The sequence below is a fragment of the Oncorhynchus tshawytscha genome, linkage group LG20 (genome assembly GCF_018296145.1).
Source record: "Oncorhynchus tshawytscha isolate Ot180627B linkage group LG20, Otsh_v2.0, whole genome shotgun sequence".
In the NCBI taxonomy this organism is placed as follows: domain Eukaryota; kingdom Metazoa; phylum Chordata; class Actinopteri; order Salmoniformes; family Salmonidae; genus Oncorhynchus; species Oncorhynchus tshawytscha.
Genome location: NC_056448.1, coordinates 44,612,947 through 44,640,196, shown reverse-complemented (window position 1 = coordinate 44,640,196; position 27,250 = coordinate 44,612,947). Strand labels below are relative to the sequence as shown.

The following is a 27,250-nucleotide window of genomic DNA, read 5'->3' as shown; positions in this document are numbered from 1 at the left end:
CCGACAACAACACATGGTAATGCTACACGGGATCCATCTGAAATAAATATCTTTTTTAATACATGTTATACAAAAAGAACACGTTAACACGAATCCATATACTAAATACTAAACGAGTCCAGCAACATGGCCAGGACCAATAGCATCACAATTATGCTTCTGTCTGTTGTGAAATAACAGTGTGCGTTTGTTTCCCCTCAGGACATTGGGTGAGGGATACAGCAAACCTACCATTTCTCAAGCCGTAATCAAAACACATCCGTTGTGTGCAACACACTACAGCGAAAAGGAAAACCTCCTTTAAACCTGCTAAATTTAATGCCAAAATGTAGATTTCAACCTAAATAGACATACGCAAAAGTAATTATCACGAGGGCCATAAACAACGCATAGTAACGCTTATTACTCGTCACAACGTCATCTTTAGGCACCAAGTGACTTTATCCCTCTTTGACCAAGAGGTCTTGTTTCAATTCTACAAAATTATTTTGAAATCCATCTGCAAACTTCAGAACAAGATGCTGCTGCTTTGCTGCGATCGCTAGGCTCCTCCCACTTCATATGCCGTATTGTAAGCAGAGCTGCGAGGTTCACAGCCAGAGGAAATGGATCCTTTGTTTGGATAGGCCAGAAAACTGTAACGTGTCGGGACAAGCGGGACAACCAGAGCGTTCACAGAGTTCACAGCAATTGATGTTGCACCGTTCACGGAGCACACTGTACACAAGAATGTCGGTCGGGAAATGGTGCAGAACTACTTAAAGTCCACTAAATAGGGGGACTTACTGTTTAAAAAAGGTTTTTGAATTCCTCGCCAATCAACGACTAAAAGTTTACATCCTGTTTCTCCCGTTTCCAAGACGCTATATATATTTTTTTTTAAATGTAATGCACGATTGGTTTGAACCATTCTGCTGATTATGCTTCAGTGGTCATGCAACAGTCAACATCTCAAGTGTTTACGGGAATCCAAGAGAGAATCCCAGATACCCTCCATGTTCGTGAAACAGTCACCCAGATGTCCTTCGATGGACAAGGATGTAAAAGGAAGCTAGAGGGGGAATTAGGATCTTTCAGAGGACCTCTTTCTCTCTGGCCTATGGAGGCGTATGCAGGTGACCCTTCAAGTACCCAACCCAACCTTCCTTCACATGTGTGGCCATCTTTCCAGAACCATGGAGCCAGCTAGTCATGTTTGGTCTAATTGTGTCGTAAAAAAAAACAGACCCAACCACCAGCTAAGAGACGGGTCATTTAAGTCATTTAAGTCTAAATATGGACGTTTATTTAAGTTAACTCAGCACTCTTCCATTTTGGCAACAAATGGGGAAAAAAAAGAAAGGATTTATTTCAAAGTGGTCCCGATCTGTTTCTAGTTATGACTTGGCTGTAATGGTAACAAATGCTTCCATTATAAATAGATCATAAACGTAAATGGCTAAATATCAGCAATCCAAGTATATGCTTCTAAATTGCACTTAGCAAAAATGAGGACTGGGAAAATAAACATAACTTCTCCTTTGAGACAATTACATTTGTACTTACGCAACTGAAAACAAAGGAATAGCATTAAAGTTAGAAATGTGTGAGATTATAAAAAACAGGCCAATTACAGCAATTAAATGACTGTTAACAACTGTATTTTGGCATTAATGCAATTGCACGTCTTGCCTTGGACTGTACAATGCCTTCCGGGGGAAGACGTGAAAGAAAATGGAATATGCTCCGAGTGAGTCTTTTTTTTTTTAGTTCCAACTTCCCGCAAATAAGTATGGACGTTCTACAAAAATCCCAAATGTATTCTACCTTTAGTGGTGAATGGACCAGTAGATCACTGAGTAGGGAGCTGCCTACAGGGCTGTCCCCATGAGCCCCAACGTGGGGATAATGAACAGCCCTGTTGAAGAGCTGTGTCCAGCTGGATCGGCAGTCGCTGAGGAATTTCACCGTCAGTGTCGCTCGGACTACGCCGTGTCCGTCCTCACATTAAAAGATATTCCATTCAAACCAAAGGTTTTCTTTAGATTACAAACCAGGGTTTCAAATGAAACCAATGTCTTTATTTCTTTCTATATCTGTACCCTCCGACTGCCAATAAAGACAGAGACAAAAGGGGGTGGAGTGGGACGGGGACAAAAGGGGGTGGAGTGGGACGGAGACAAAGGGGGTGGAGTGGGACGGAGACAAAAGGGGGTGGAGTGGGACGGAGACAAAAGGGGGTGGAGTGGGACGGGGACAAAAGGGGGTGGAGTGGGACGGGGACAAAGGGAGAAAAAGAAACAAGCTGGCAAACCGCCCGTAGAGATCAGCTAATCGTATTTCCACCCTGCGCTTCCAGTTAGGGAGCCACGTGAGGCCGATAATAGTTTAATGGCATAGCCGTCACCAGTTGGGCACAGTTTGAGATCATTTGAGATCTAAGCTGCAGAGGGTACGAGCCCAACAGACAGGACCAAGTGGGAGCCAATGACACACAGAAACAGAGGTGAGAGCCAGCGTAACACGGTAAGCCTTTTCGATGCGAAAGCTTTGAAGCCGGGCCATTTTGTGACGGAAAAGTGTCAAAGAAAAACATATTGTAAGACTTCAAATCTCATTAAAAAAGGACCACAACGAAAACAAGTCTCTTGACTTCTTTGTGTATGTATCCTCGGCAATTTGGTATATGGATCTGTGGTCTGTGGTGACATTTGATGTATTTTAATGGTGTTTCACGTCTGGTTTGAATTATGAAGTGAAAAGAAGAGCAGGTCTAATAAGTGTATTCCATTAGCAAACACCTATTAAGGTTATTATGCCTCTACCAACGATGATGAGGGTCAACCAAATGATGTCCGGTTTCATTTTTTTGTCCAGTGATGCCCATGGGATTAGGGCGGTGGGAGAAGATGAGGTGAAGAGATACGTCATCAAGGGAGTAATGAGAAAAGGCCCACTGCTCTGCTACGCTATTCATTTCACCTTAAGGGGTTTTCTCTAGACATAGAAAAGTAAACCGATCTCATTTTCTTCTTCCTCTCCTGAGGAACAAGATTAAATAGTATCAGGTTTTTATAAAAAGACAAATCACGCAACCAAGTTCTGAAAAAAAAAACCCACCAGAAATATATGAATGAACTACCTTTTATATGGTATTCTTTTATAAAATAGATCATGTGACAAAACCACATTTCATTTGGTGAATTCAGGAAATGAGCAGGAAGAACAACAAAAAAAACAATGTAAACAAATGGGTTTTGAAGGACTCAGTTAAAAACACCATTAAGTGCAAATATTGCTATAATAAATCAACATGGTGTGTGGTCCTCGCACTACAACTCAAGAAACCATGATGTAAACCGAGACATTCCGGTCTATGATGTGAATGTATTTGTGAACCTATTATTCAACATAGAAACATGTCTTCATAAGAATTGTTGAAGGACACACCTGGTTGAACCTCCGTGTAAACGCCACCACGTTGGGCGCCAGCCGGTGTTTCTCCTTCCTGTTCCATCCACAGCTAGCCAGCTCCTGCAACACAACAAAACACACAATCAATGTGATGGCTAACTCAACAATGAACAATGGTGGAGCTAAAATGCCTTTAGAAAGTATTCTTCCTCTTCCCCCCCAAAAAAGGTGTGTTACAAATGAGATTAGATTGAGATTTGTTGGCATTGGCCTATGTAACCGATGTCAAATGGCTAGCTAGTTAGCGGTGGTGCGCGCTAATAGTGTTTCAAATCGGTGACGTCACTCGCTCTGAGACCTTGAAGTAGTGGTTCCCCTTGCTCTGCAAGGGCTTTTTGTGTGGTGATGGGTAACGATGCTTCGAAGGTGGCTGTTGTTGATGTGTGCAGAGGGTCCCTGGTTCGAGCCCAGGTAGGGGCGAGGAGAGGGACGGAAGCTATACTGTTACACCGACACACAATACACCATAATGTCAAAGTGGAAATATGTTGTTGTTTGAAAATCCATTTGAGCAAATATCTCAAAACATGCATCCCGTTTTCAACACGGCACTAAAGTAAAACTGCAAAAAATGTGACAAAGAAATTAGCCTTATGTCCTGATTACAAAGCGTTATGTTTGGGGCAAATCCAATAACACATCACTGAATACCACTCTTCATAATGTCAAGCATAGTGGTGGCTACATCGTGTTATGGGTATGCTTGTAATCGTTCAGGACTGTTTTTTTAGGATAAAAAATAAACAGAATAGGGCTAAGCACAGGCAAAATCCTAGAGGATATCCTGGTTCAGTCTGCTTTCCATCAGACACTGGAAGATGAATTTTCAGCAGGACAATAACCTAAAACATAAGGCCAAATCTACACTGGAGTTGCTTACCAAGAGGACATTGAATGTTCCTGGGTGGCCTAGTTACAGTTTTAGCTGAAATCAGCTGGAAAATCTATGGCAAGACCTGAAAATGGCTGCCTAGCAATGATCAACAACCAACTTGACAGAGCTTGAAGAATTAAAACAATTATAAATGTGCAAATATTGTACAATCCAGGTGTCCAAAGCTCTTCAGGAAAACAAAATCAGCTGTAATCATGTATTGACTCCAAGGGTTGAATACTTATCTAATCAAGATGTATTAGTCTTCCACGTTGACATCAGTATTTTGTGTACGTCATTGACAACAAAAAATACAATTCAATTCATTTTAATCCCACTTTGTAACACAACAAAATGTGGAAAAAGTCAAGGGGTGTGAATAGTTTCTGAAGGCGCTGTATAAGAAACTACATAAGAATGAGAACAACGAGGGTAATTCATTTCAAGGTTCATAGAGATGTCATGCTAAATTGCACAAATCAGTTGGAAACTTTCTGAAGAGCAAAGCCTTATAAGGACGTGATCTTTCGTTACGGGAAGACCTGAAAAGCCACTTGTATGCACATTGACTGAATAAATGTGTTAGTTTTCCCCACAGCTTTGAATACATGATCTAGTTTCAATTCTTGTTACTCACACCAATTACTTAATTCACATGGATTATTTTCATTAACAGAAGCCTATACATGCCATTTGTTGGCAGTGAAAAGATGAAGGAATTCCAAAAACTTCTGATTTTCACTTTACAAGAATGAAGATGCCCAAAACTGGAAATAATGAATTCGTATCACGGACACATATGGACTGTCACATTGCATTATTTGCAATGACAAAAACAAACCATAAACATTAGTCTTCCAAGCGCACTGTAACTCGATAGTTCCACCTCAATCCACTCTGTCCTTTCTTTCCATCATATATTTTAACAGATGTTCCGATATCACAGGCAAGCACGTCTGCAGGGAGACGTTAAGCCAAATGATGTTCCTCTGGAAAAATAAAGGACATAACTGTGTCCCACAAGGCTGTATAGAGGAAGTCTGGGGAGTTTTATATATATATCTTTTTTTTAATCACATTTTCCCCTTGGTTTGCGATGAGAAACCATTGAGCCAAGATCCTCTAAGAATTCAACCAATTAAGAAGAGACAACTGTTAAATAAACCCACTTATATACACTGGGGCCCGAGGGCCTCTCCAGGTCCAGGGCCCGAGGGCCTCTCCAGGTTGGTGTTAGCAACAGCTCAAAACACTAGGGCCTGAGGGCCTCTCCAGGTTGGTGTTAGCAACAGCTCAAAACACTAGGGCCTGAGGGCCTCTCCAGGTTGGTGTTAACAACAGCTCAAAACACTAGGGCCTGAGGGCCTCTCCAGGTTGGTGTTAGCAACAGCTCAATACACTAGGGCCTGAGGGCCTCTCCAGGTTGGTGTTAGCAACAGCTCAATACACTAGGGCCCTGAGGGCCTCTCCAGGTTGGTGTTAGCAACAGCTCAATACACCAGAGCCTGAGGGCCTCTCCAGGTTGGTGTTAGCAACAGCTCAATACACTAGGGCCTGAGGGCCTCTCCAGGTTGGTGTTAGCAACAGCTCACAAACAGCATCTGGAGCTCACAGCTAATTACAGAAAACAGGAGGATCACCAAGGTTATGGTCTTCAGGACATTCACAAAGTGCTGCTTTATTTCACATTTTTACACAATTTTCCTCCTTAATTTCTCTCGTCTCATCACTGCAACTCCCCATCCGGCTCGGGAGGCGAAGGTCGAATCATGCGTCCTTTAAAACATGACCCGCCAAACCGTGCTTCTTAACACCTGCCTGCTTCACCCGGAAGCCAGCCGCACCAATGTGTCAGAGGAAAAACAGTTCAACTGACAACAGGATTCAGCCTGCAGGCGCCTGGCCCACCAGAAGGAGTCGCTAAAGCGCAGTGAGCCAAGTAAAGCCCCCTCAGCCAAACCCTCCCTAACTCAGACGATGCTGGGTCAATTGTGCGGCATCTTATGGAACTCCCAATCATGACCGGTTGTGATACTGCCCGCGATTGTGATACTTAACAGGAGGCCTCACGCTCCCCTGGGCCTCACGCTCCCCTTCAACAGGAGGCCTCACGCTCCCCTGGGCCTCACGCTCCCCTTCAACAGGAGGCCTCACGCTCCCCTTCAACAGGAGGCCTCCCCCCCTTCAACAGGAGGCCTCACGGAGGCCTCCCCCCCTTCAACAGGAGGCCTCACGCTCCCCTTCAACAGGAGGCCTCACTCCCCTTCAACAGGAGGCCTCCCTCCCCTTCAACAGGAGGCCTCACGCAGGAGGCCTCCTCCTTCAACAGGAGGCCTCACGCTCCCCTTCAACAGGAGGCCTCTCCCCTTCCCCTTCCCCTTCAACAGGAGGCCTCTCCCCCAAACTCCCCTTTAACTGCATTCCAGACAATACCCAGGTATAGGAATTTTCTACACTTCTTTTATTATCAAGGTAGAGTGTATACCGTGTCTAAGAAGTAGGAAAAGGTTTCAAACTATGGTATGGGAAGTAGGGGGTGCTAATAAAATCAAATCAAATTTTATTTGTCACATACACATGGTTAGCAGATGTTAATGCGAGTGTAGCGAAATGCTTGTGCTTCTAGTTCCGACAATGCAGTAATAACCAACAAGTAATCTAACTAACAATTCCAAAACTACTGTCTTATACACAGTGTAAGGGGATAAAGAATATGTACATAAGGATATATGAATGAGTGATGGTACAGAGCAGCATAGGCAAGATACAGTAGCTGATATCGAGTACAGTACATACATATGAGATGAGTATGTAAACAAAGTGGCATAGTTAAAGTGGCTAGTGATACATGTATTACATAAGGATGCAGTCGATGATATAGAGTACAGTATATACGTATGCATATGAGATGAATAATGTAGGGTAAGTAACATTATATAAGGTAGCATTGTTTATATATTTACATCATTTCCCATCAATTCCCATTATTAAAGTGGCTGGAGTTGAGTCAGTGTCATTGTCAGTGTGTTGGCAGCAGCCACTCAATGTTAGTGGTGGCTGTTTAACAGTCTGATGGCCTTGAAATAGAAGCTGTTTTTCAGTCTCTCGGTCCCAGCTTTGATGCACCTGTACTGACCTCGCCTTCTGGATGATAGGGGGGTGAACAGGCAGTGGCTCGGGTGGTTGATGTCCTTGATGATCTTTATGGCCTTCCTGTAGCATCGGGTGGTGTAGGTGTCCTAGAGGGCAGGTAGTTTGCCCCCGGTGATGCGTTGTGCAGACCTCACTACCCTCTGGAGAGCCTTACGGTTGAGGGCGGAGCAGTTGCCGTACCAGGCGGTGATACAGCCCGCCAGGATACTCTCGATTGTGCATCTGTAGAAGTTTGTGAGTGCTTTTGGTGACAAGCCGAATTTCTTCAGCCTCCTGAGGTTGAAGAGGCGCTGCTGCGCCTTCCTCACGATGCTGTCTGTGTGAGTGGATCAATTCAGTTTGTCTGTGATGTGTATGCCGAGGAACTTAAAACTTGCTACCCTCTCCACTACTGTTCCATCGATGTGGATGGGGGTGTTCCCTCTGCTGTTTCCTGAAGTCCACAATCATCTCCTTAGTTTTGTTGACGTTGAGTGTGAGGTTATTTTCCTGACACCACACTCCGAGGGCCCTCACCTCCTCCCTGTAGGCCGTCTCGTCGTTGTTGGTAATCAAGCCTACCACTGTTGTGTCGTCCGCAAACTTGATGATTGAGTTGGAGGCGTGCGTGGCCACGCAGTCGTGGGTGAACAGGGAGTACAGGAGAGGGCTCAGAACGCACCCTTGTGGGGCCCCAGTGTTGAGGATCAGCGGGGAGGAGATGTTGTTGCCTACCCTCACCACCTGGGGGCGGCCCGTCAGGAAGTCCAGTACCCAGTTGCACAGGGCGGGGGTCGAGACCCAGGGTCTCGAGCTTGATGACGAGCTTGGAGTGTACTATGGTGTTGAATGCCGAGCTGTAGTCGATGAACAGCATTCTCACATAGGTATTCCTCTTGTCCAGATGGGTTAGGGCAGTGTGCAGTGTGGTTGAGATTGCATCGTCTGTGGACCTATTTGGGCGGTAAGCAAATTGGAGTGGGTCTAGGGTGTCAGGTAGGGTGGAGGTGATATGGTCCTTGACTAGTCTCTCAAAGCACTTCATGATGACGGATGTGAGTGCTACGGGGCGGTAGTCGTTTAGCTCAGTTACCTTAGCTTTCTTGGGAACAGGAACAATGGTGGCCCTCTTGAAGCATGTGGGAACAGCAGACTGGTATAGGGATTGATTGAATATGTCCGTATAATAAAAATGAGCAACAGGGAGAGCAGCAATTTATGATCAGATTATTTAAATTAGAACAGTGGCCATAAATTCACACTGTCAAACGGTTTCTTAAATTACATTGGACCTTTACAAGAGATAGTCAAAATGTACACACAATCCCAGCTAGCAGCTGCAGTAAAAAAAAGGCAAAACATTTATCACACATTCTCATCTGCTTTTTCAAAAACAGACAGCTGAGACAAAAGCTTCTGAAAAAGTAATTCTTCACACACAAAAAAAAAAGCCACAAAAAAAGGTGTTCGCAAAAAAAAAAAAAAAACTAGATTCCGGTTCCAGAGTATGATGCAGGCTTTCACACAGACACACTACCTCATCACACCCCCTCCCATCACCACCCAAGCATTTGGTGGGAATCTCCCACCTCCTTTATTAATCTCATTCCAAGTCCTGGAACATTCAGAAAGCTCCCATGTTGGGAGGAGACGACCCGATTTAACAGTGAACTCCTTTCCTTTATGGGAAATTCCGCTCGCTGACTTTTGATGTCTGATCTCGCAGGTAAAAAAAAAATATATATATATTTATATAGACTTTCCACCTCCATCTATTCTTCTGACTTTATAGGACATGCCGTACAGGGAGCAGATTTATAAGTTACAACTCTTTCCCCCCTGAATCAGCAGGTTTTCTTAACTCTTGTTGGGACCGTTGCCATGTGGGTAAAGTGATAGGCCGTAGACATCTCACCTCAAAACTAACCACATTGGCTGAGTTGTGCTCTAACCACATTGGCTGAGTTGTGCTCTAACCACATTGGCTGAGTTGTGCTCTTACCACATTGGCTGAGTTGTGCTCTAACCACATTGGCTGAGTTGTGCTCTTACCACATTGGCTGAGTCGTGCTCTTACCACATTGGCTGAGTAACCACATTGGCTGAGTCTTTTACCACCTGAGTTGTGCTCTTACCACATTGGCTGAGTTGTGCTCTTACCACATTGGCTGAGTTGTGCTCTTACCACATTGGCTGAGTTGTGCTCTTACCACATTGGCTGAGTTGTGCTCTTACCACATTGGCTGAGTTGTGCTCTTACCACATTGGCTGAGTTGTGCTCTTACCACATTGGCTGAGTTGTGCTCTTACCACATTGGCTGAGTTGTGCTCTTACCACATTGGCTGAGTTGTGCTCTAACCACATTGGCTGAGTTGTGCTCTTACCACATTGGCTGAGTTGTGCTCTTACCACATTGGCTGAGTTGTGCTCTTACCACATTGAGTTGTGCTCTAACCACATTGGCTGAGTTGTGCTTAACCACATTGGCTGAGTTGTGCTCTAACCACATTGGCTGAGTTGTGCTCTTACCACATTGGCTGAGTTGTGCTCTAACCACATTGGCTGAGTTGTGCTCTAACCACATTGGCTGAGTTGTGCTCTTACCACATTGGCTGAGTTGTGCTCTTACCACATTGGCTGAGTTGTGCTCTTACCACATTGGCTGAGTTGTGCTCTAACCACATTGGCTGAGTCGTGCTCTTACCACATTGGCTGAGTCGTGCTCTTACCACATTGGCTGAGTTGTGCTCTTACCACATTGGCTGAGTTGTGCTCTTACCACATTGGCTGAGTTGTGCTCTTACCACATTGGCTGAGTTGTGCTCTTACCACATTGGCTGAGTTGTGCTCTTACCACATTGGCTGAGTTGTGCTCTTACCACATTGGCTGAGTTGTGCTCTAACCACATTGGCTGAGTTGTGCTCTAACCACATTGGCTGAGTTGTGCTCTAACCACATTGGCTGAGTTGTGCTCTAACCACATTGAGCTGAGTTGTGCTCTAACCACATTGGCTGAGTTGTGCTCTTACCACATTGGCTGAGTTGTGCTCTAACCACATTGGCTGAGTTGTGCTCTAACCACATTGGCTGAGTTGTGCTCTTACCACATTGGCTGAGTTGTGCTCTTACCACATTGGCTGAGTTGTGCTCTAACCACATTGGCTGAGTTGTGCTCTTACCACATTGGCCGAGTTGTGCTCTTACCACATTGGCCGAGTTGTGCTCTTACCACATTGGCCGAGTTGTGCTCTTACCACATTGGCCGAGTTGTGCTCTAACCACATTGGCCGAGTTGTGCTCTTACCACATTGGCCGAGTTGTGCTCTTACCACATTGGCCGAGTTGTGCTCTAACCACATTGGCTGAGTTGTGCTCTTACCACATTGGCTGAGTTGTGCTCTTACCACATTGGCCGAGTTGTGCTCTTACCACATTGGCCGAGTTGTGCTCTTACCACATTGGCCGAGTTGTGCTCTAACCACATTGGCCGAGTTGTGCTCTTACCACATTGGCTGAGTTGTGCTCTTACCACATTGGCCGAGTTGTGCTCTTACCACATTGGCTGAGTTGTGCTCTTACCACATTGGCTGAGTTGTGCTCTAACCACATTGGCTGAGTTGTGCTCTTACCACATTGGCCGAGTTGTGCTCTTAAAAAAAAAAAACTCACTTTTCCCTTATAGAAAGAAAGAAAGCAACAAAGGGTAGGAAGTGGCCATGACAGAAAATAACCACTTCTGCATTTAAGCCACGTTTACTGTACTGTATACTGGATACAGGAAGTAGATGGTGGATGCTCTTTCACAGAGTGCTCTTACTGCGAGGGGGTTGGACAACGTGTGGAGCCATTGTAAATACAGGCACAATGTGTTCTACATGTAAAGACTTACATTCTGCCTTTCTATAGCTCAGATCCGTTGTTCATCAACAAAACAACAAGACTCCCTATGGCATCTTTGCCCTTAACTTTAGACATCTCAGACATCTTAACTTTAGACATCTCATACATCTTAACTTTAGACATCTTAACTTTAGACATCTCAGACATCTTAACTTTAGACATCTCAGACATCTTAACTTTAGACATCTCAGACATCTTAACTTTAGACATCTTAACTTTAGACATCTCAGACATCTTAACTTTAGACATCTTAACTTTAGACATCTCAGACATCTTAACTTTAGACATCTTAACTTTAGACATCTTAACTTTAGACATCTCAACTTTAGACATCTTAACTTTAGACATCTCAGACATCTTAACTTTAGACATCTCAGACATCTTAACTTTAGACATCTCAGACATCTTAACTTTAGACATCTCAGACATCTTAACTTTAGACATCTCAGACATCTTAACTTTAGACATCTTAACTTTAGACATCTCAGACATCTTAACTTTAGACATCTTAACTTTAGACATCTCAGACATCTTAACTTTAGACATCTCAGACATCTTAACTTTAGACATCTTAACTTTAGACATCTTAACTTTAGACATCTCAGACATCTTAACTTTAGACATCTTAACTTTAGACATCTTAACTTTAGACATCTTAACTTTAGACATCTCAGACATCTTAACTTTAGACCACTCAGATTCAAGACCTGGCAAAACATGTCAAGTTGAGAAAGCGTTTCCAGTATTCACCGTGACGTACGAGAGGGAAAAAAAAAAACAACAACCCATCAATACTCCCTCCTCCGTCCACAACATACAGTAAATAGTCTCTACAGCCAGTTGCTGTAGTGGTCAGAGGGTTGGCAGGTGGTTGGCTGTATGACCAGGGCCCAAGACCACCCTCCCAGTGCAAGGGGACCACTGACATATACCACCCACTCTGTACAGAGTCCTTCCCCGCACCATCACTTGGTACTGCTGAAGGCCAGTCAACATGACAACAAAGTCGTCAAGTCTACAAAAAGGAACACATTTTTCACACCGAGTACATCATTGTTTGCAGGGGAGTAGGAAGTAATAGAATAGTTTTAGACCTACAGTGACAAAGATGGAGGAAAACAAAGCACAATAAAAATGTGGATATTTTCACCATAACTATGTGGAAGACTCCTAAAGTCTAAATTAAGTCATCTAGCAAATTGCTATACATTAAAAACAAACAACCACGTGGATATTCAGCACCTAAACAATGACAGGGTGTGAATAGTCAGCGAAGCTTTCAGAGCACTTCTATTCTAGTTTAATATAATATATTACTGCTGTGAAGAGATGTAATTTAGTTAGTTTGTTTTCCATTGCTTTGTTGCTACTTGAGTATCTTCTACACGGCTCAATCACACAAGGGATTGCGGCGGTGCGTGCAAAAATGGCACGATTCTCATACACACCTTGAATTGAAATATCTTGATCTACTACAAGAAATCAATGTTTTGTTCCACAGGTCTGGAGAAAAGAAAAGGAAGACAACTAGGACAGTCAGTCAATGTTGACAAGGTTAAACTCTCTTTAGTGGTACTTTATAACCCCTAGGACTCAAAATGATCTTCAGTCTCTCAAATCACTGTTGCCATGACAGCATTAGTTTAACAGATGTTGCCTTGCCTTGTGAATTTGCTCAAAACCTCCAAAGTTCTGAGCTGACTTCCAGAAGGGTGATGCCCTAAGCAGCTGCGAAGAGAGGCTGGTAATGTGTTCACTTCTAAATGGGCACCAGTTAATATTTATACATCTTGAAATAATTTTAGCATTTAGGCATCAAGTTAGATACATCTAAAATAAAACAGATTACTGCATGAGCAATCGAGAGCAGTTTTCGAAAAACTGAAAATCCTAGGTGACGTAAACTTCTCACTTTACATCTGTATAAACGAAGGAAGTACCAACGGAGTCAGTAGGTTACGAAGACTTCTCACTTTACATCTCTATAAACGAAGGAAGTACCAACGGAGTCAGTAGGTTACGAAGACTTCTCACTTTACATCTCTATAAACGAAGGAAGTACCAACGGAGTCAGTAGGTTACGAAGACTTCTCACTTTACATCTCTATAAACGAAGGAAGTACCAACGGAGTCAGTAGGTTACGAAGACTTCTCACTTTACATCTCTATAAACGAAGGAAGAACCAACGGAGTCAGTAGGTGAGAAGTAATTGGAGAGGGACCACTGGAGTGAGTGAGTGAGTGAGAGAGAGAGACTATTGAAAAGGAGTGACTAGTACATTATGTTGCATGACGTGTTCACGTTCATAGAATGTATATTTAATTTCCTATTTAATGTCAGTCAACAAAAATGTGAAAACAAAATGTTAACAGGTACAATAGGTTTGTTCCTTCTGAGGAAAGATGGGAGTGAGGAAACTGTTGAATTGCAACATCCCTGCGGTCACTAATAAACCAGTGAGTGTGACATGTACAGTATCTGACAAGAGCTGACGTCAACGCTTCGCAAACTATCGCCAGACATTGAAATATGACGCAATTTCAGGGCTATTGAGTTTTACTGTGCACCGTGGCAGTATATTGCACAGCAGTGATTTATGGTGTTGTTTCACAGCATCTAGACATACTGTTTATTATTTATTCTATTGGGTAATGTGCAATGTCATCCAAGCGATATTTGTGTATAAAATCATCTGTCAGAGTCTTTAAAAAGTGTTGCTAAATACAACACACATGACGAGCGGTCCTCGCCCATTCGTCTAAAAGGGAGAGGAAAATTCAGATCCATGAAGGAGAATTCTCTACTACCTGTTGATACAGTTTCATACAGCATACCAGAAAAATGTATACGTCACTCGGGCTGCACAGCGGCTACAGCGGCTCACTCGGGCTGCACAGCGGCTACGTCACTCGGGCTGCACAGCGGCTCGGGCTGCACAGCGGCTGCACGTCACTCGGGCTGCACAGGGCTACGTCACTCGGGCTGCACAGCGGCTACGTCACTCGGGCTGCACAGCGGCTACGTCACTCGGGCTGCACAGCGGCTACGTCACTCGGGCTGCACAGCGGCTATGTCACTCATTGGATTCACCATTCAACACAGTTGTGGTCAATTCCATTTCAGGAAGTAAACCAAAATTCAAATTCCATGATTGTGGAGTAATACCTACATGTTTCAAGCAGACCACTATATTCCCTGTGCCCAAGAACGCCAACGTAACCCAGTCTAAATGACTAATCGTCCCGTAGCACTCACATCTGTAGTTATGAAATGCTTTGAAAGGCTGGTCATGTCTCACATCAACACCATCATCCCAGACACCCTGGACCCACTCCAATTCCCATTAGACCACAACAGATCCACAGATGACTCAATCTCTATTGCACTCATCACTGCCCTTTCCCACCTGGGCAAGAGGAACACCTATGTGAGAATGCTGTTCAATGACTACAGCTCAGCGTTCAACATCATAGTGCCCTCCAAGCTCATCACTGAGCGAAGGACCCTGGGACTAAATTACCTCCCTCTGCAACTGGATCCTGGTCTTCCTGACGGTCCGCCCCAAGTGGGGAGAGTAACCAACAAAAAAAATACACCACACTGGCCCATCAGAGATGCGTGCTTAGTCCCCTCCTGTACTCCCTGTTCACCTCATGACTGTGTGGCTGCGCACGACTCCAACACCATCATTAGGTTTTGGCACGACGGTGGTTGTCCTGATCACCGACGACAATGAGACAGCCTATAGGGAGGTCAGTGACCTGGCAGTGTGGTGCAGAACAACAACCTCTCCATCAACATCAGCAAGACAAAGAGCTGACCGTGGACTACAGGAGAAGAAGGGCCGAGCACATTGACAGGGCGTGAACATTGACCCGTGAAGCGGGTCGAAAGCGTCAAGTTCCTCGGTATCCACATGACTAAGGAATTATCATGGTCCCTACAGACACACACCAACTTGTGAACAAGGCAAGACAACACCTCTTCCCCCTCAGGAGGCTGAAAAGATTTGGTATGGGCTTTCAGATCCTCAAAAAGTTACACGGCTGCACCATTGAGATCTTCACTGGCCGCATCACCATCACAGATTTTCTATGGGGGTGAGATCTGGAGACTGGCTAGGCCACTCCAGGACCTTGAAATGCTTCTTACGAAGTCACTCCTTCATTGCCCGGGTGGTGTGTTTGGGATCATTGTCATGCTGAAAGACCCAGCCACGTTTCATCTTCAATGCCCTTGCTGATGGAAGGAGGTTTTCACTCAAAATCTCACGATACATGGCCCCATTCATTCTTTCCTTTACACGGATCAGTCGTCCTGGTCCCTTTGCAGAAAAACAGCCCCAAAGCATGATGTTTCCACCCCCATGCTTCACAGTAGGTATGGTTCTTTGGATGCAACTCAGCATTCTTTGTCCTCCAAACATGACGTGTTGAGTTTTTACCAAAAAGTTATATTTTGGTTTAATCTGACCATATGACATTCTCCCAATCTTCTTCTGGATCATCCAAATGCTCTCTACTACACTTCAGACGGGCCTGGACATGTACTGGCTTAAGCAGGGGGACACGTCTGGCACTTCAGGATTTGAGTCCCTGGCGGCGTAGTGTGTTACTGATGGTAGGCTTTGTTACTTTGGTCCCAGCTCTCTGCAGGTCATTCACTAGGTCCCCCCGTGTGGTTCTGGGATTTTTGCTCACCGTTCTTGTGATCATTTTGACCCCACGGGGTGAGATCTTGCGTGGAGCCCCAGATCGAGGGAGATTATCAGTGGTCTTGTATGTCTTCCATTTCTTAATAATTGCTCCCACAGTTGATTTCTTCAAACCAAGCTGCTTACCTATTGCAGATTCAGTCTTTCCAGCCTGGTGCAGGTCTACAATTTTGTTTCTGGTGTCCTTTGACAGCTCTTTGGTCTTGGCCATAGTGGAGTTTGGAGTGTGACTGTTTGAGGTTGTGGACAGGTGTCTTTTATACTGATAACAAGTTCAAACAGGTGCCATTAATACAGGTAACAGGGTGGAGGACAGAGGAGCCTCTTAAAGAAGAAGTTACAGGTCTGTGAGAGCCAGAAATCTTGCTTGTTTGTAGGTGACCAAATACTTATTTTCCACCATAATTTGCAAATAAATAAAAAATCCTACAATGTGATTTTCTGGATTTTTTTTTCTCATTATGTCTGTCATAGTTGAAGTGTACCTATGATGAAAATTACAGGCCTCATCTTTTTAAGTGGGAGAACTTGCACAATTGGTGACTGACTAAATACTTTTTTTGCCCCACTGTATATACAGATCTACATTCCTGATCAAAAAAAACAAAAACAAAACAATGCATTTAGTATTTTATTTGGATCCCCATTAGCTGTTGCTGAAGCAGCAGACATACCTATTCAATCCATTACCCCATCCATTACCCCATGGGTATAATTTTACAGCGCAAATAATCTTTTTAGGTCCGAAGGTGTATGAACAGTCTCTCGGGCTGAGGCAGTTTATAAGGTGACTACAATTATAACATTTATTTTTTTAGGTCCGAAGGTGTATGAACAGTCTCTCGGGCTGAGGCAGTTTATAAGGTGACTACAATTATAACATTTATTTTTTTAGGTCCGAAGGCGTATGAACAGTCTCTCGGGCTGAGGCAGTTTATAAGGTGACTACAATTATAACATTTATTTTTTTAGGTCCGAAGGTGTATGAACAGTCTCTCGGGCTGAGGCAGTTTATAAGGTGACTACAATTATAACATTTATTTTTTTAGGTCCGAAGGTGTATGAACAGTCTCTCGGGCTGAGGCAGTTTATAAGGTGACTACAATTATAACATTTATTTTTAGGTCCGAAGGTGTATGAACAGTCTCTCGGGCTGAGGCAGTTTATAAGGTGACTACAATTATAACATTTATTTTTTTAGGTCCGAAGGTGTTTGAACAGTCTCTCGGGCTGAGGCAGTTTATAAGGTGACTACAATTATAACATTTATTTTTTTAGGTCCGAAGGTGTATGAACAGTCTCTCGGGCTGAGGCAGTTTATAAGGTGACTACAATTATAACATTTATTTTTTTAGGTCCGAAGGTGTATGAACAGTCTCTCGGGCTGAGGCAGTTTATAAGGTGACTACAATTATAACATTTATTTGTTTAAACAACCATTAGAAGGGTAGTTGGATTTCATTTCCATTCAAGTAAAGACTTTGCCAACATTTATTAAGTTCATATAATCTTATTTGAGTTCAAATCTGTGTTTAAGGCTAGGCTACTTAGTCAATTTATTTAATTTCAGATAGAGAAACCCAGGGGTGTCTGGGCACCTATTATGTCTGGCACCTATTATGGTGTTAGAATAGTCAGGCTTGTTAGAGTTTAGGCTGCTGGGAAATTGATACACTTTAATTACCAGATTTTTCCAGTGTTAAATATCATCCTTGTTGAGATTCTTTGGAGCAGAATACATTTTAAAAGGTCCCTTGGCACGTTTCTCCCAAACAATTCGTTCTATTTGGAAGAAAAAACAAACACCTCAGGGCTGTGTTGAGGTGGGATTTAGAGTCTTGTTCACAAGGCCAACATCCATCAGGGAGGTCTTAACTGGACGTTTAAATAATTTCCGTAATTGCCTTTGACCCGCTCTCATTTGTACACGATCTACAGATATCAACTGACCCTGACATGTCATTTTGTTCCTCCCAAACAGCGTAGAAACGTAATCTGTGAAAATGTTGCCAGGTAGGCTGTTAAACATTGCCAGGCCACTATATTTTGTCGTCTTACACCAAGGAATCTCTACTTTCTTTCCAAATAACTGACGTTATAAAAGTAGACAGTTGTCAAGGGGCTGGGGAAAATATAATCATGTCTTGTTGATATGCAGAGTCACACTCTGCATTGACCTCTGCCCAATTTATTATTATTATTTTTTTAAATATAGTTTTAGACACTTCAGAAATGGTGTGTGGCGATTATTTCATCAAAACAGCTAAATTGCAAGTACTGAGCAGCTGTACATATCCTACTGCGATCCCTGTCAAGTACTGAGCAGCTGTATATATCCTACTGCGATCCCTGTCAAGTACTGAGCAGCTGTACATATCCTACTGCGATCCCTGTTCAAGTACTGAGCAGCTGTACATATCCTACTGCGATCCCTGTCAAGTACTGAGCAGCTGTATATATCCTACTGCGATCCCTGTCAAGTACTGAGCAGCTGTACATATCCTACTGCGATCCCTGTCAAGTACTGAGCAGCTGTATATATCCTACTGCGATCCCTGTCAAGTACTGAGCAGCTGTACATATCCTACTGCGATCCCTGTCAAGTACTGAGCAGCTGTATATATCCTACTGCGATCCCTGTCAAGTACTGAGCAGCTGTACATATCCTACTGCGATCCCTGTCAAGTACTGAGCAGCTGTACATATCCTACTGTGATCCCTGTCAAGTACTGAGCAGCTGTACATATCCCACTGCGATCCCTGTCAAGTACTGAGCAGCTGTACATATCCCACTGCGATCCCTGTCAAGTACTGAGCAGCTGTACATATCCTACTGCGATCCCTGTCAAGTACTGAGCAGCTGTATATATCCTACTGCGATCCCTGTCAAGTACTGAGCAGCTGTACATATCCTACTGCGATCCCTGTCAAGTACTGAGCAGCTGTATATATCCTACTGCGATCCCTGTCAAGTACTGAGCAGCTGTACATATCCTACTGCGATCCCTGTCAAGTACTGAGCAGCTGTACATATCCTACTGCGATCCCTGTCAAGTACTGAGCAGCTGTATATATCCTACTGCGATCCCTGTCAAGTACTGAGCAGCTGTACATATCCTACTGCGATCCCTGTCAAGTACTGAGCAGCTGTACATATCCTACTGCGATCCCTGTCAAGTACTGAGCAGCTGTATATATCCTACTGCGATCCAAGTGGAATCCACACTACATGCGACACTGAAATGGATAACATTTCAATCAGGGGCCCTTAGACTGTAAACTAGCTTCCTTTCAATCAGGGGCCCTTAGACTGTAAACTAGCTTCATTTCAATCAGGGGCCCTTAGACTGTAAACTAGCTTCATTTTAATCTTAAGAGGACTGAAGTGGTAACCAATCAGTTGTCACGTCTATTTTGAAGGTCCCTTTTGTAGATGTTTCTATGCTCACCTGCCCACGGACTGCAGATGTACAGTGAATTGGGTTGCACCTCTACCTATGCTTTTTTGTTGCTGTACATTGTCCACGTCCAAATAAAACAAATGTAGTATTAATTTCACCATTACGATGGTTTTAATATGTTTGTCTCTTGAATGGTTACATATCGGCAAAGAGCAGGTGTTTGAATCTCACTGGACGAGTTGTCAGCAATTCTAGCATCTTGAGCATAACCAAGACACTGGCTCCAATTAAAAGGCCCGCCTTGACTCATGAGAACAGCATAAACCTCTGCTACTCCTAAAGGCCTGCTCAGAGGAGAAGAGTTGGATGGGAACAAAGCATTTGATTAGTGAAACTAGGCTCTTTTTTTTTTCCCCGCATTGGTGACTGTTACTCATTAACGTTACCCAGTGCCGTCATGCACTTTACTCTTCAGTCATTTACGGCTGCTTGAAACCTCGGTGCGTTCCAGGGTCTTCTCACGTAAACTGAGCCTTTTCTGGATTCTCACAGACGTACGAAGGGAACTTGTTGCGCAAGGTCAGGATTGAGGAGTTCTCTCAGATCATGTATGGAAAATCATGTATGGAAAATGTACTGTTTTCCAAATGAGTGGGGTTTTTTTCCCCGCCCCCAATCCAACTACTGACTGCATACATTTGATCTTCATTGCCATTCTCCTCCCTTCTGAAGGGTAATGGTTTGATTGCCCAGTGCCGTGGACTTTATTTTCTATCACACAGACATGAAATAACTTTCTGCAACACTGAATACAGTGCATCATCGGGGGTCCGAGGTTGTCTGTCATGCAGTGATACACAGTGAATCCCCTAATGACTCATCAAGTACAAGACATGTAATAATATGGATGCTTCTCATCGACATGACATCGAACCTTGGGGGTCGCAGTAGCTCGTGGGTCTACGTACTCACATCCATACCCCACCCATGCAGTCAGAGCCGGCGTTAGCCTTTTTTTTTTAGGGGCCTTAAGAAAATACAAGACAGCTAGGTAGTGAATCATCCAGCATTATGTATTAATGACATGGAAACAGAACACCTTTAAAACTGGTCTGGATCAGACATTGTCATTTACAACAGCTGAACCGTCGTTCCACTCAAATCATGCATATCATTGTGGACGAACACACACACACACACACACACACACACACACACCTCTTACCTCTGGATGTATTGCCTTGAATACTGGAGCATCCATCAATGTGATTTGACCCTAAAATAACAAGAAGAACAAACCTTTATTCAAACCTCCCAAATATACAGAAGAGTAAAGCATGTCTAGGTAGGAGTAAATGGCTGTGGATTACTTTGAAGGACATCCACAGGTGAAAATAACACATGATCATTCCTTATTGGTGCAGTTAAAGAGCTGCTGTACATCACAAGGCCTAAACGGTGCTCTCGGGCCAGAAGAGTCTCCGGTTTCACATTCAACAGAATATTAAATGAATAAATTAAACAACACAGTGATATAACATCTCCATCGAGGCTTCTGGGTATCTTTGGCTGTACTCACAGCAAACTCCTCGGGCGTCACCTTCAGCACGTCAAACACAACGGCATCGTAACTCTTGGAGAAATCCAAGCCCGGCCCATCCAGAGAGTCCGAGCTGCTGCTTCCCTGAGTTCACAAAAGAAAAACACCAGAGATAGATTGGTACATGTTGTGAGGGGGATATGCAGAAGAAGCAAGACAAAACTAAACAATGTAAATTAACCCAAGAGTAAAATATTTTCTTGTGCGTTCATTTTAAAAGATTGACCAATTGGAGGTGGGCCGAAAGCAAAAATACATGAATTTAACAGATACACAGATGTGATGAATCAGATACACAACGATCAATATTAGATAAAGAAATAAGCTTGATTGAAAACATGATTGGGAAACATTTTCTGGACACACCTACACATTCAAGGGTTTCTCATTATTTTGACCATTTTCTACATTACCTTTTCTACCATTTTTGTAGAATAATAGTGAAGACAGTAAAACTACGAAATAACACATATGGAATCATGTAGTAACCAAAAAAAAAAAGTGTAAAAATCGAAATATATTTTAGATTCTTCAAAGAAGCCCCCCCCCTTTGCCTTGACAGCTTTGCACACTCTTGGCATTCTCTCAACCAGCTTCACCTGGAATGCTTTTCCAACAGTCTTGAAGGAGTTCCTACATATGCTGAGCACTTGTTGCATGCTTATCCTTCACTCTGCAGTCCAACTCATCCCAACCCATCTCAATTGGGTTGAGGTCGGGGGATTGTGGAGGCCAGGTCATCTGATGCAGCACTCCATCACTCTCCTTGGTCAAATAGCCCTTACACAGCCTGCAGGTGTGTTGGGTCATTGTCCTGTTGAAAAACAAATGATAGTCCCACGAAGCGCAAACCAGATGGGATGGTGTATCGCTGCAGAATGCTGTGGTAGCCATGCTGGTTAACCTCTTGAGTGTAGGGGGCAGTATTTTGATGTTTGGATGAAAAATGTACCCAAATGAAACTGCCTATTTCTCAGGCCCAGAATCTAGAATATGCATGTAATTGTCAGATTAGGATAGAAAACCCTAAAGTTTCCAAAACGGTCAAAATATTGTCTGTGAGTATAACAGAACTGATATTGCAGGCAAAAACCTGAAAGCTTTTTTTTTTTCCTGAAAGCTCTCTGTTCCATTGCATGCCTTCCCTCCATTTAAAGGGATATCAACCATATTCCTTTCCTAAGGCTTCCACATGGTGTGAACAGTCTTTAGACATAGTTTCAGGCTTTTATTCTGAAAAATGAGCGAGAAAGATCACATTGCGTCATTGGAAGGCTGGGTGCCAGCATCGTTTTGCATGCGCCAACAGAGTGGAGTAGACATTTTCTCTTTCTCTCCTGTTGAAGAAGCTACAGTCCGGTTGAAATATTATTGATTATATATTGTAAAAACAACCTGAGGATTGATTATAAAAAACATTTGACATGTTTCTACGAACTTTACGGATACTATTTGGAATGTGTCTGCCCCGTCGTGACCGCTCGAGCCTGTGGATTTCTGAACATAACGCACCAACAAACTGGAGGTATTTTGGATATGAAAATAATCTTTATGGAACAAAAGGAACATTTATTGTGTAACTGGGAGTCTCGTGAGTGCAAACATCCGAAGATCAAAAGGTAAGTGATTAATTTGATTGCTTTTCTGACCAATCTACTTTGCTGCTAGCTGTTTGTAAAGTTTTGTCTGCTGAGAGAGATGTCCTTACATAAACGCTTGGATAGCTTTCGCCAAAAAGATTTTTTTGAAATCTGACACGCCAGGTGGATTAACAACAAGCTAAGCTGTGTTTTGCTATCTTGCACTTGTGATTTCATGAAAATTAAATATTCTTAGTCATTTAATTTGAATTTGGCGCTCTGCAAATCAGCGGATGTTGATGAAAATTATCACGCTAAAGGGTTGGGTGCGCCAAGAAGTTAACTGACTTGCCTAGTTAATTGAATTCTAAATAAATCAGACAGTGTCACCAGCAAAACACCCCCACACCATCACACCTCCTCCTCCATGCTTCACAGTGGGGACCACACATGCAGAGATCATCCGTTCACCTACTCTGCGTCTCAGAGACACAGTTGGAACCAAAAATCTCAAATTTGGACTCAGACGAAAAGGACAGATTTCCACAGGTCTAATGTTCATTGCTCGTGTTTCTTGGCCCAAGCAATTCTCTTCTTCTTATTGGTGTCCTTTGGTAGTGTTTCTTTACAGCAATTCCACCATGAAGGCCTAATTCACATAGTCTCCTCTGAACAGTTGATGTTGAGATGCTGTCTGCTACTTGAACTCTGAAGCATTTATTTGGGCTGCAGTTTGAGGCTGGTATCTAATGTACTTATCTTCTGCAGCAGAGGTGTCTGGGTCTTCCATTCCTGTAGTGGTCCTCATGAAAGCTAGTTTCATCATAGCGCTGGATGGTTTTTGTGACTGCACTTTAAATTAAAGTACTTGAAATTTTCCATATTGACTGACCTTCATGTCTTAAAGTAATGATGGAATGTCATTTATCTTTGCTTATTTGAGCTGTTCTTGCCATAATATGGACTTGTTCTTTTACCAACTAGGGCTGTCTTCTGTATAACCACCCCTACCTTTTACCAACTAGGGCTACCTTTTACCAACTAGGGCTGTCTTCTGTATAACCACCCCTACCTTTTACCAACTAGGGCTACCTTTTACCAACTAGGGCTGTCTTCTGTATACCACCCCTACCTTTTACCAACAAGGGCTATCTTCTGTATACCACCCCTACCTTGTCACAACAACTTATTGGCTCAAACGCATTTAGTAAGGAAATTACACAAATACATTTTAACAACGCACACCTGTTAATTGAAATGCATTCCAGGTGACTACCTCATGAAGCTGGTTGAGAGAATGCCAAGAGTGTGCAAAGCTGTCATCAAGGCAAAGGGTGGCTACTTCGAACAATCTCAAATATATTTTGATTTGTTTAACACTTTTTTGGTTACTACATAATTCCATGTGTTATTTCATAGTGTTGATGTCTTCACTATTATTCTTCAATGTTGAAAATAGTAATAAAATAAAAAAAGGAAAAACACATTGAATGAGTAGATGTGTCCAAACGTTTGACTGTAGTTCAAGGAGGCTTCGTCTCCATGGTGATATGCTTCAGACAGTGTCAACTGTGTTTATTTTCAGCAAACTTATCACGTGTAAATATTTGTATGAACATAACAAGATTCATCAACAGACAAACTGAACAAGTTCCACAGACATGTGACTAACAGAAATGGAATAATGTGTCTCTGAACAAAGGGGGGTTCAAAATCAAAAGTAACAGGCAGTATCTGGTGTGGCCACCAGCTGCATTAAGTACTGCAGTGCATCTCCTCCTCATGGACTGCACTAGATTTGCCAGTACTTGCTGTGAGATGTTACCCCACTCTTCCACCAAGGCACCGGCAACTTCCCGGACATTTCTCTTGGTAATGGCTCTTGCTCTCACCCTTCGATCCAACAGGTCCCAGACATGCTCAATGGGATTGTGCACAGAACGAGCAGTATGGCTGGTTGCATTGTCATGCTGGAGGGTCATATCAGGATGAGCCTGCAGGAAGGGTACCACATGAGGGAGGAGGATGTCTTCCCTGTAATGCACAGCATTGAGATTGCCTGCAATGACAACAAGCTCAGTCCGATGATGCCTAGACACACCACCCCAGACCATGACGGACCCTCCACCTCCAAATCGATCCCGCTCCAGAGTACAGGCCTCGGTGTAACGCTCATTCCATCGACAATAAACATGAATCCGACCATCACCCCTGGTGAGACAAAACCGCGACTCGTCAGAGAAGAGCACTTTTTGCCAGTCCTGTCTGGTCCAGCGACGGTGGGTTTGTGCCCATAGGCGACGTTGTTGCCGGTGAGGTCTGGTGAGGACTTGCCTTACAACAGGCCTACAAGCCCTTAGTCCAGCCTCTCTCAGCCTATTGCAGACAGTCTGAGCACTGATGGAGGGATTATGCCTTCCTGGTGTAACTCTGGCAGTTGTTGCCGTCCTGTACCTGTCCTGCAGGTGTGATGTTCGGAAGTACCGATCCTGTGCAGGTGTTGTTACACGTGGTCTGCCACTGCGAGGACGATCAGCTGTCCGTCCTGTCTCCCTGTAGCACTGTCTTAGGCGTCTCACAGTACAGACATTGTAATTTATTTCCCTGGCCACATCTGCAGTCCTCATGCCTCCTTGCAACATGCCTAAGGCACGTTCACGCAGATGAGCACAGACCCTGGGCATCTTTCTTTTAGTGTTTTTCCAGAGTCAGTAGAAAGGCCTCTTTCTTTTTTTGCTGAGTTTACCTTTCCATTCAGTGAGTTCAGATCAGTACATAGATAGGCTCGATGTCACTCCTATCAATTTTGGCTGAAGTAGAATCAGTCCTTGTTCTTACCACTGAGGAGGCGGAGTTAATGCTGGCGCCATCCGAGAGACCGTTCCTACGGTACATGCTCACGACGACGTGCAGCGGGGGAGGGGGGCGACCAAGGCCCTTAGCTGGACAGCACACATGACCTCTCATCCATATCTGGAACAAAAACAAAATGGAAGAATGTTCAAGGTTTCATTTTTGAATAGCAACAAGAAAAATGGGTCTGGGATGGAGCAACAGTCTACAAATAATAGGCTACATTTTTAGCAGGGGTTTCCAAAACGGTTTTGTGATGTAAAATGGGACACAAAACCAATTCGCAACACCACCTTACTGTTCTCTACTTGGCCCGAAACAAAAGAAGGCTTTAACAAGATGAACCACCTCATTGGAAATAGACCTTACAGTTGAAGCAAATATCCCACAACTGCAAAGCAAACAACGTGATCCTTCAGGTCAAGACTGAACAGGGTAATTCCACAGTGACACTTCGACATAGATTTAAAAAAAAAAAAAATATTTTACCTTTATTTAAGGTTTATTTAACTAGGCAAGTCAGTTTAGAACAAATTCTTATTTTCCACTGTTCCTAGGCTGTCATTGAAAATAAGAATTTGTTCTAAACTGACTTGCCTAGTTAAATAAACCTTGTGTTTCACAGGTTAACTGCCTGTTCACGGGCAGAACTACAGATTTGTACCTTGTCAGCTCAGGGGTTTGAACTCACAACCTTCCGGTTGCTAGTCCAACGCTCTAACCACTAGGCTACCCTGCCGCCCCAATTTACCAAGTTGTTGTTTTTTGTACTTCCCAATTTTGTGATATCCACCTGGTAGTAGTGGTCCACCTGGTAGTAGTGGTCCACCTGGTAGTAGTGGTCCACCTGGTAGTAGTGGTCCACCTGGTAGTATCCACCTGGTAGTATCCACCTGGTAGTATCCACCTGGTAGTATCCACCTGGTAGTATCCACCTGGTAGTAGTGGGTCTAATTATGGATATGAAAGTAACTTTCCTTGTGTTTCACAAGTTTGGACAGCACAGTAGAGTAAAGTTCAGTACAGTGCAGTAGAGTACAGTATAATATACTGCATCTTTGTATTGTACTGCTCTACTAACTGTACGATTCAAACCTGTGAAACATACGTCTATAATAGGGTTTAGATTTGGTCCAGTCCGGTCCGTCTGTGGACGTTACCATCAATGCCAAGGTGGACTGACCTCCGGTGCTCAGTGGGTGAGGATGCTGGATACAGCACGACAGGGTCAGTAAGAGCTGGGAGAGGTGACATTAACTGAAGAGTGGGAGGGAGGGAGGAGTTGTCCACTCTTGGTTTGACCATCAGACAACAGAAAGACAAATAAAAGAGCTATGAGCTGAACATAACAGTATGTCAGTGGAAGGGAGGACAGTAACAGGAGACACTATGAGCTGAACATAACAGTCAGTGGAAGAGAGGACAGTAACAGGAGACACTGAGCTGAACATAAGTCAGTAGAAGGGAGGACAGTAACAGTGGAAGAGAGGACAGTAACAGGAGACACTGAGCTGAACATAACAGTCACAGTAACAGTGGAAGAGTAGAGGACAGTAACAGGAGACACTATGAGCTGAACATAACAGTCAGTGGAAGGGAGGACAGTAACAGGAGACACTATGAGCTGAACATAACAGTCAGTAGAAGGGAGGACAGTAGCAGGAGACACTATGAGCTGAACATAACAGTCAGTGGAAGAGAGGACAGTAACAGGAGACACTAAAGAGAGGACAGTAACAG

At 43.6% G+C, this 27,250-nt stretch overlaps 1 protein-coding gene across 1 annotated transcript in view; it reads right to left on the bottom strand.

Moving 5' to 3' along the window:
- Window positions 1–27,250, bottom strand: part of LOC112219965 (ras-specific guanine nucleotide-releasing factor RalGPS1-like) — a 294,035-nt gene that overhangs the window by 202,270 nt on the left and 64,515 nt on the right. The window contains 4 exon segments of the mRNA XM_042302718.1: window positions 3,430–3,513; window positions 20,703–20,753; window positions 21,057–21,161; window positions 25,496–25,630. Coding sequence (XP_042158652.1) covers window positions 3,430–3,513; window positions 20,703–20,753; window positions 21,057–21,161; window positions 25,496–25,624 — 369 coding nt within the window. The 5' untranslated portion in view covers window positions 25,625–25,630.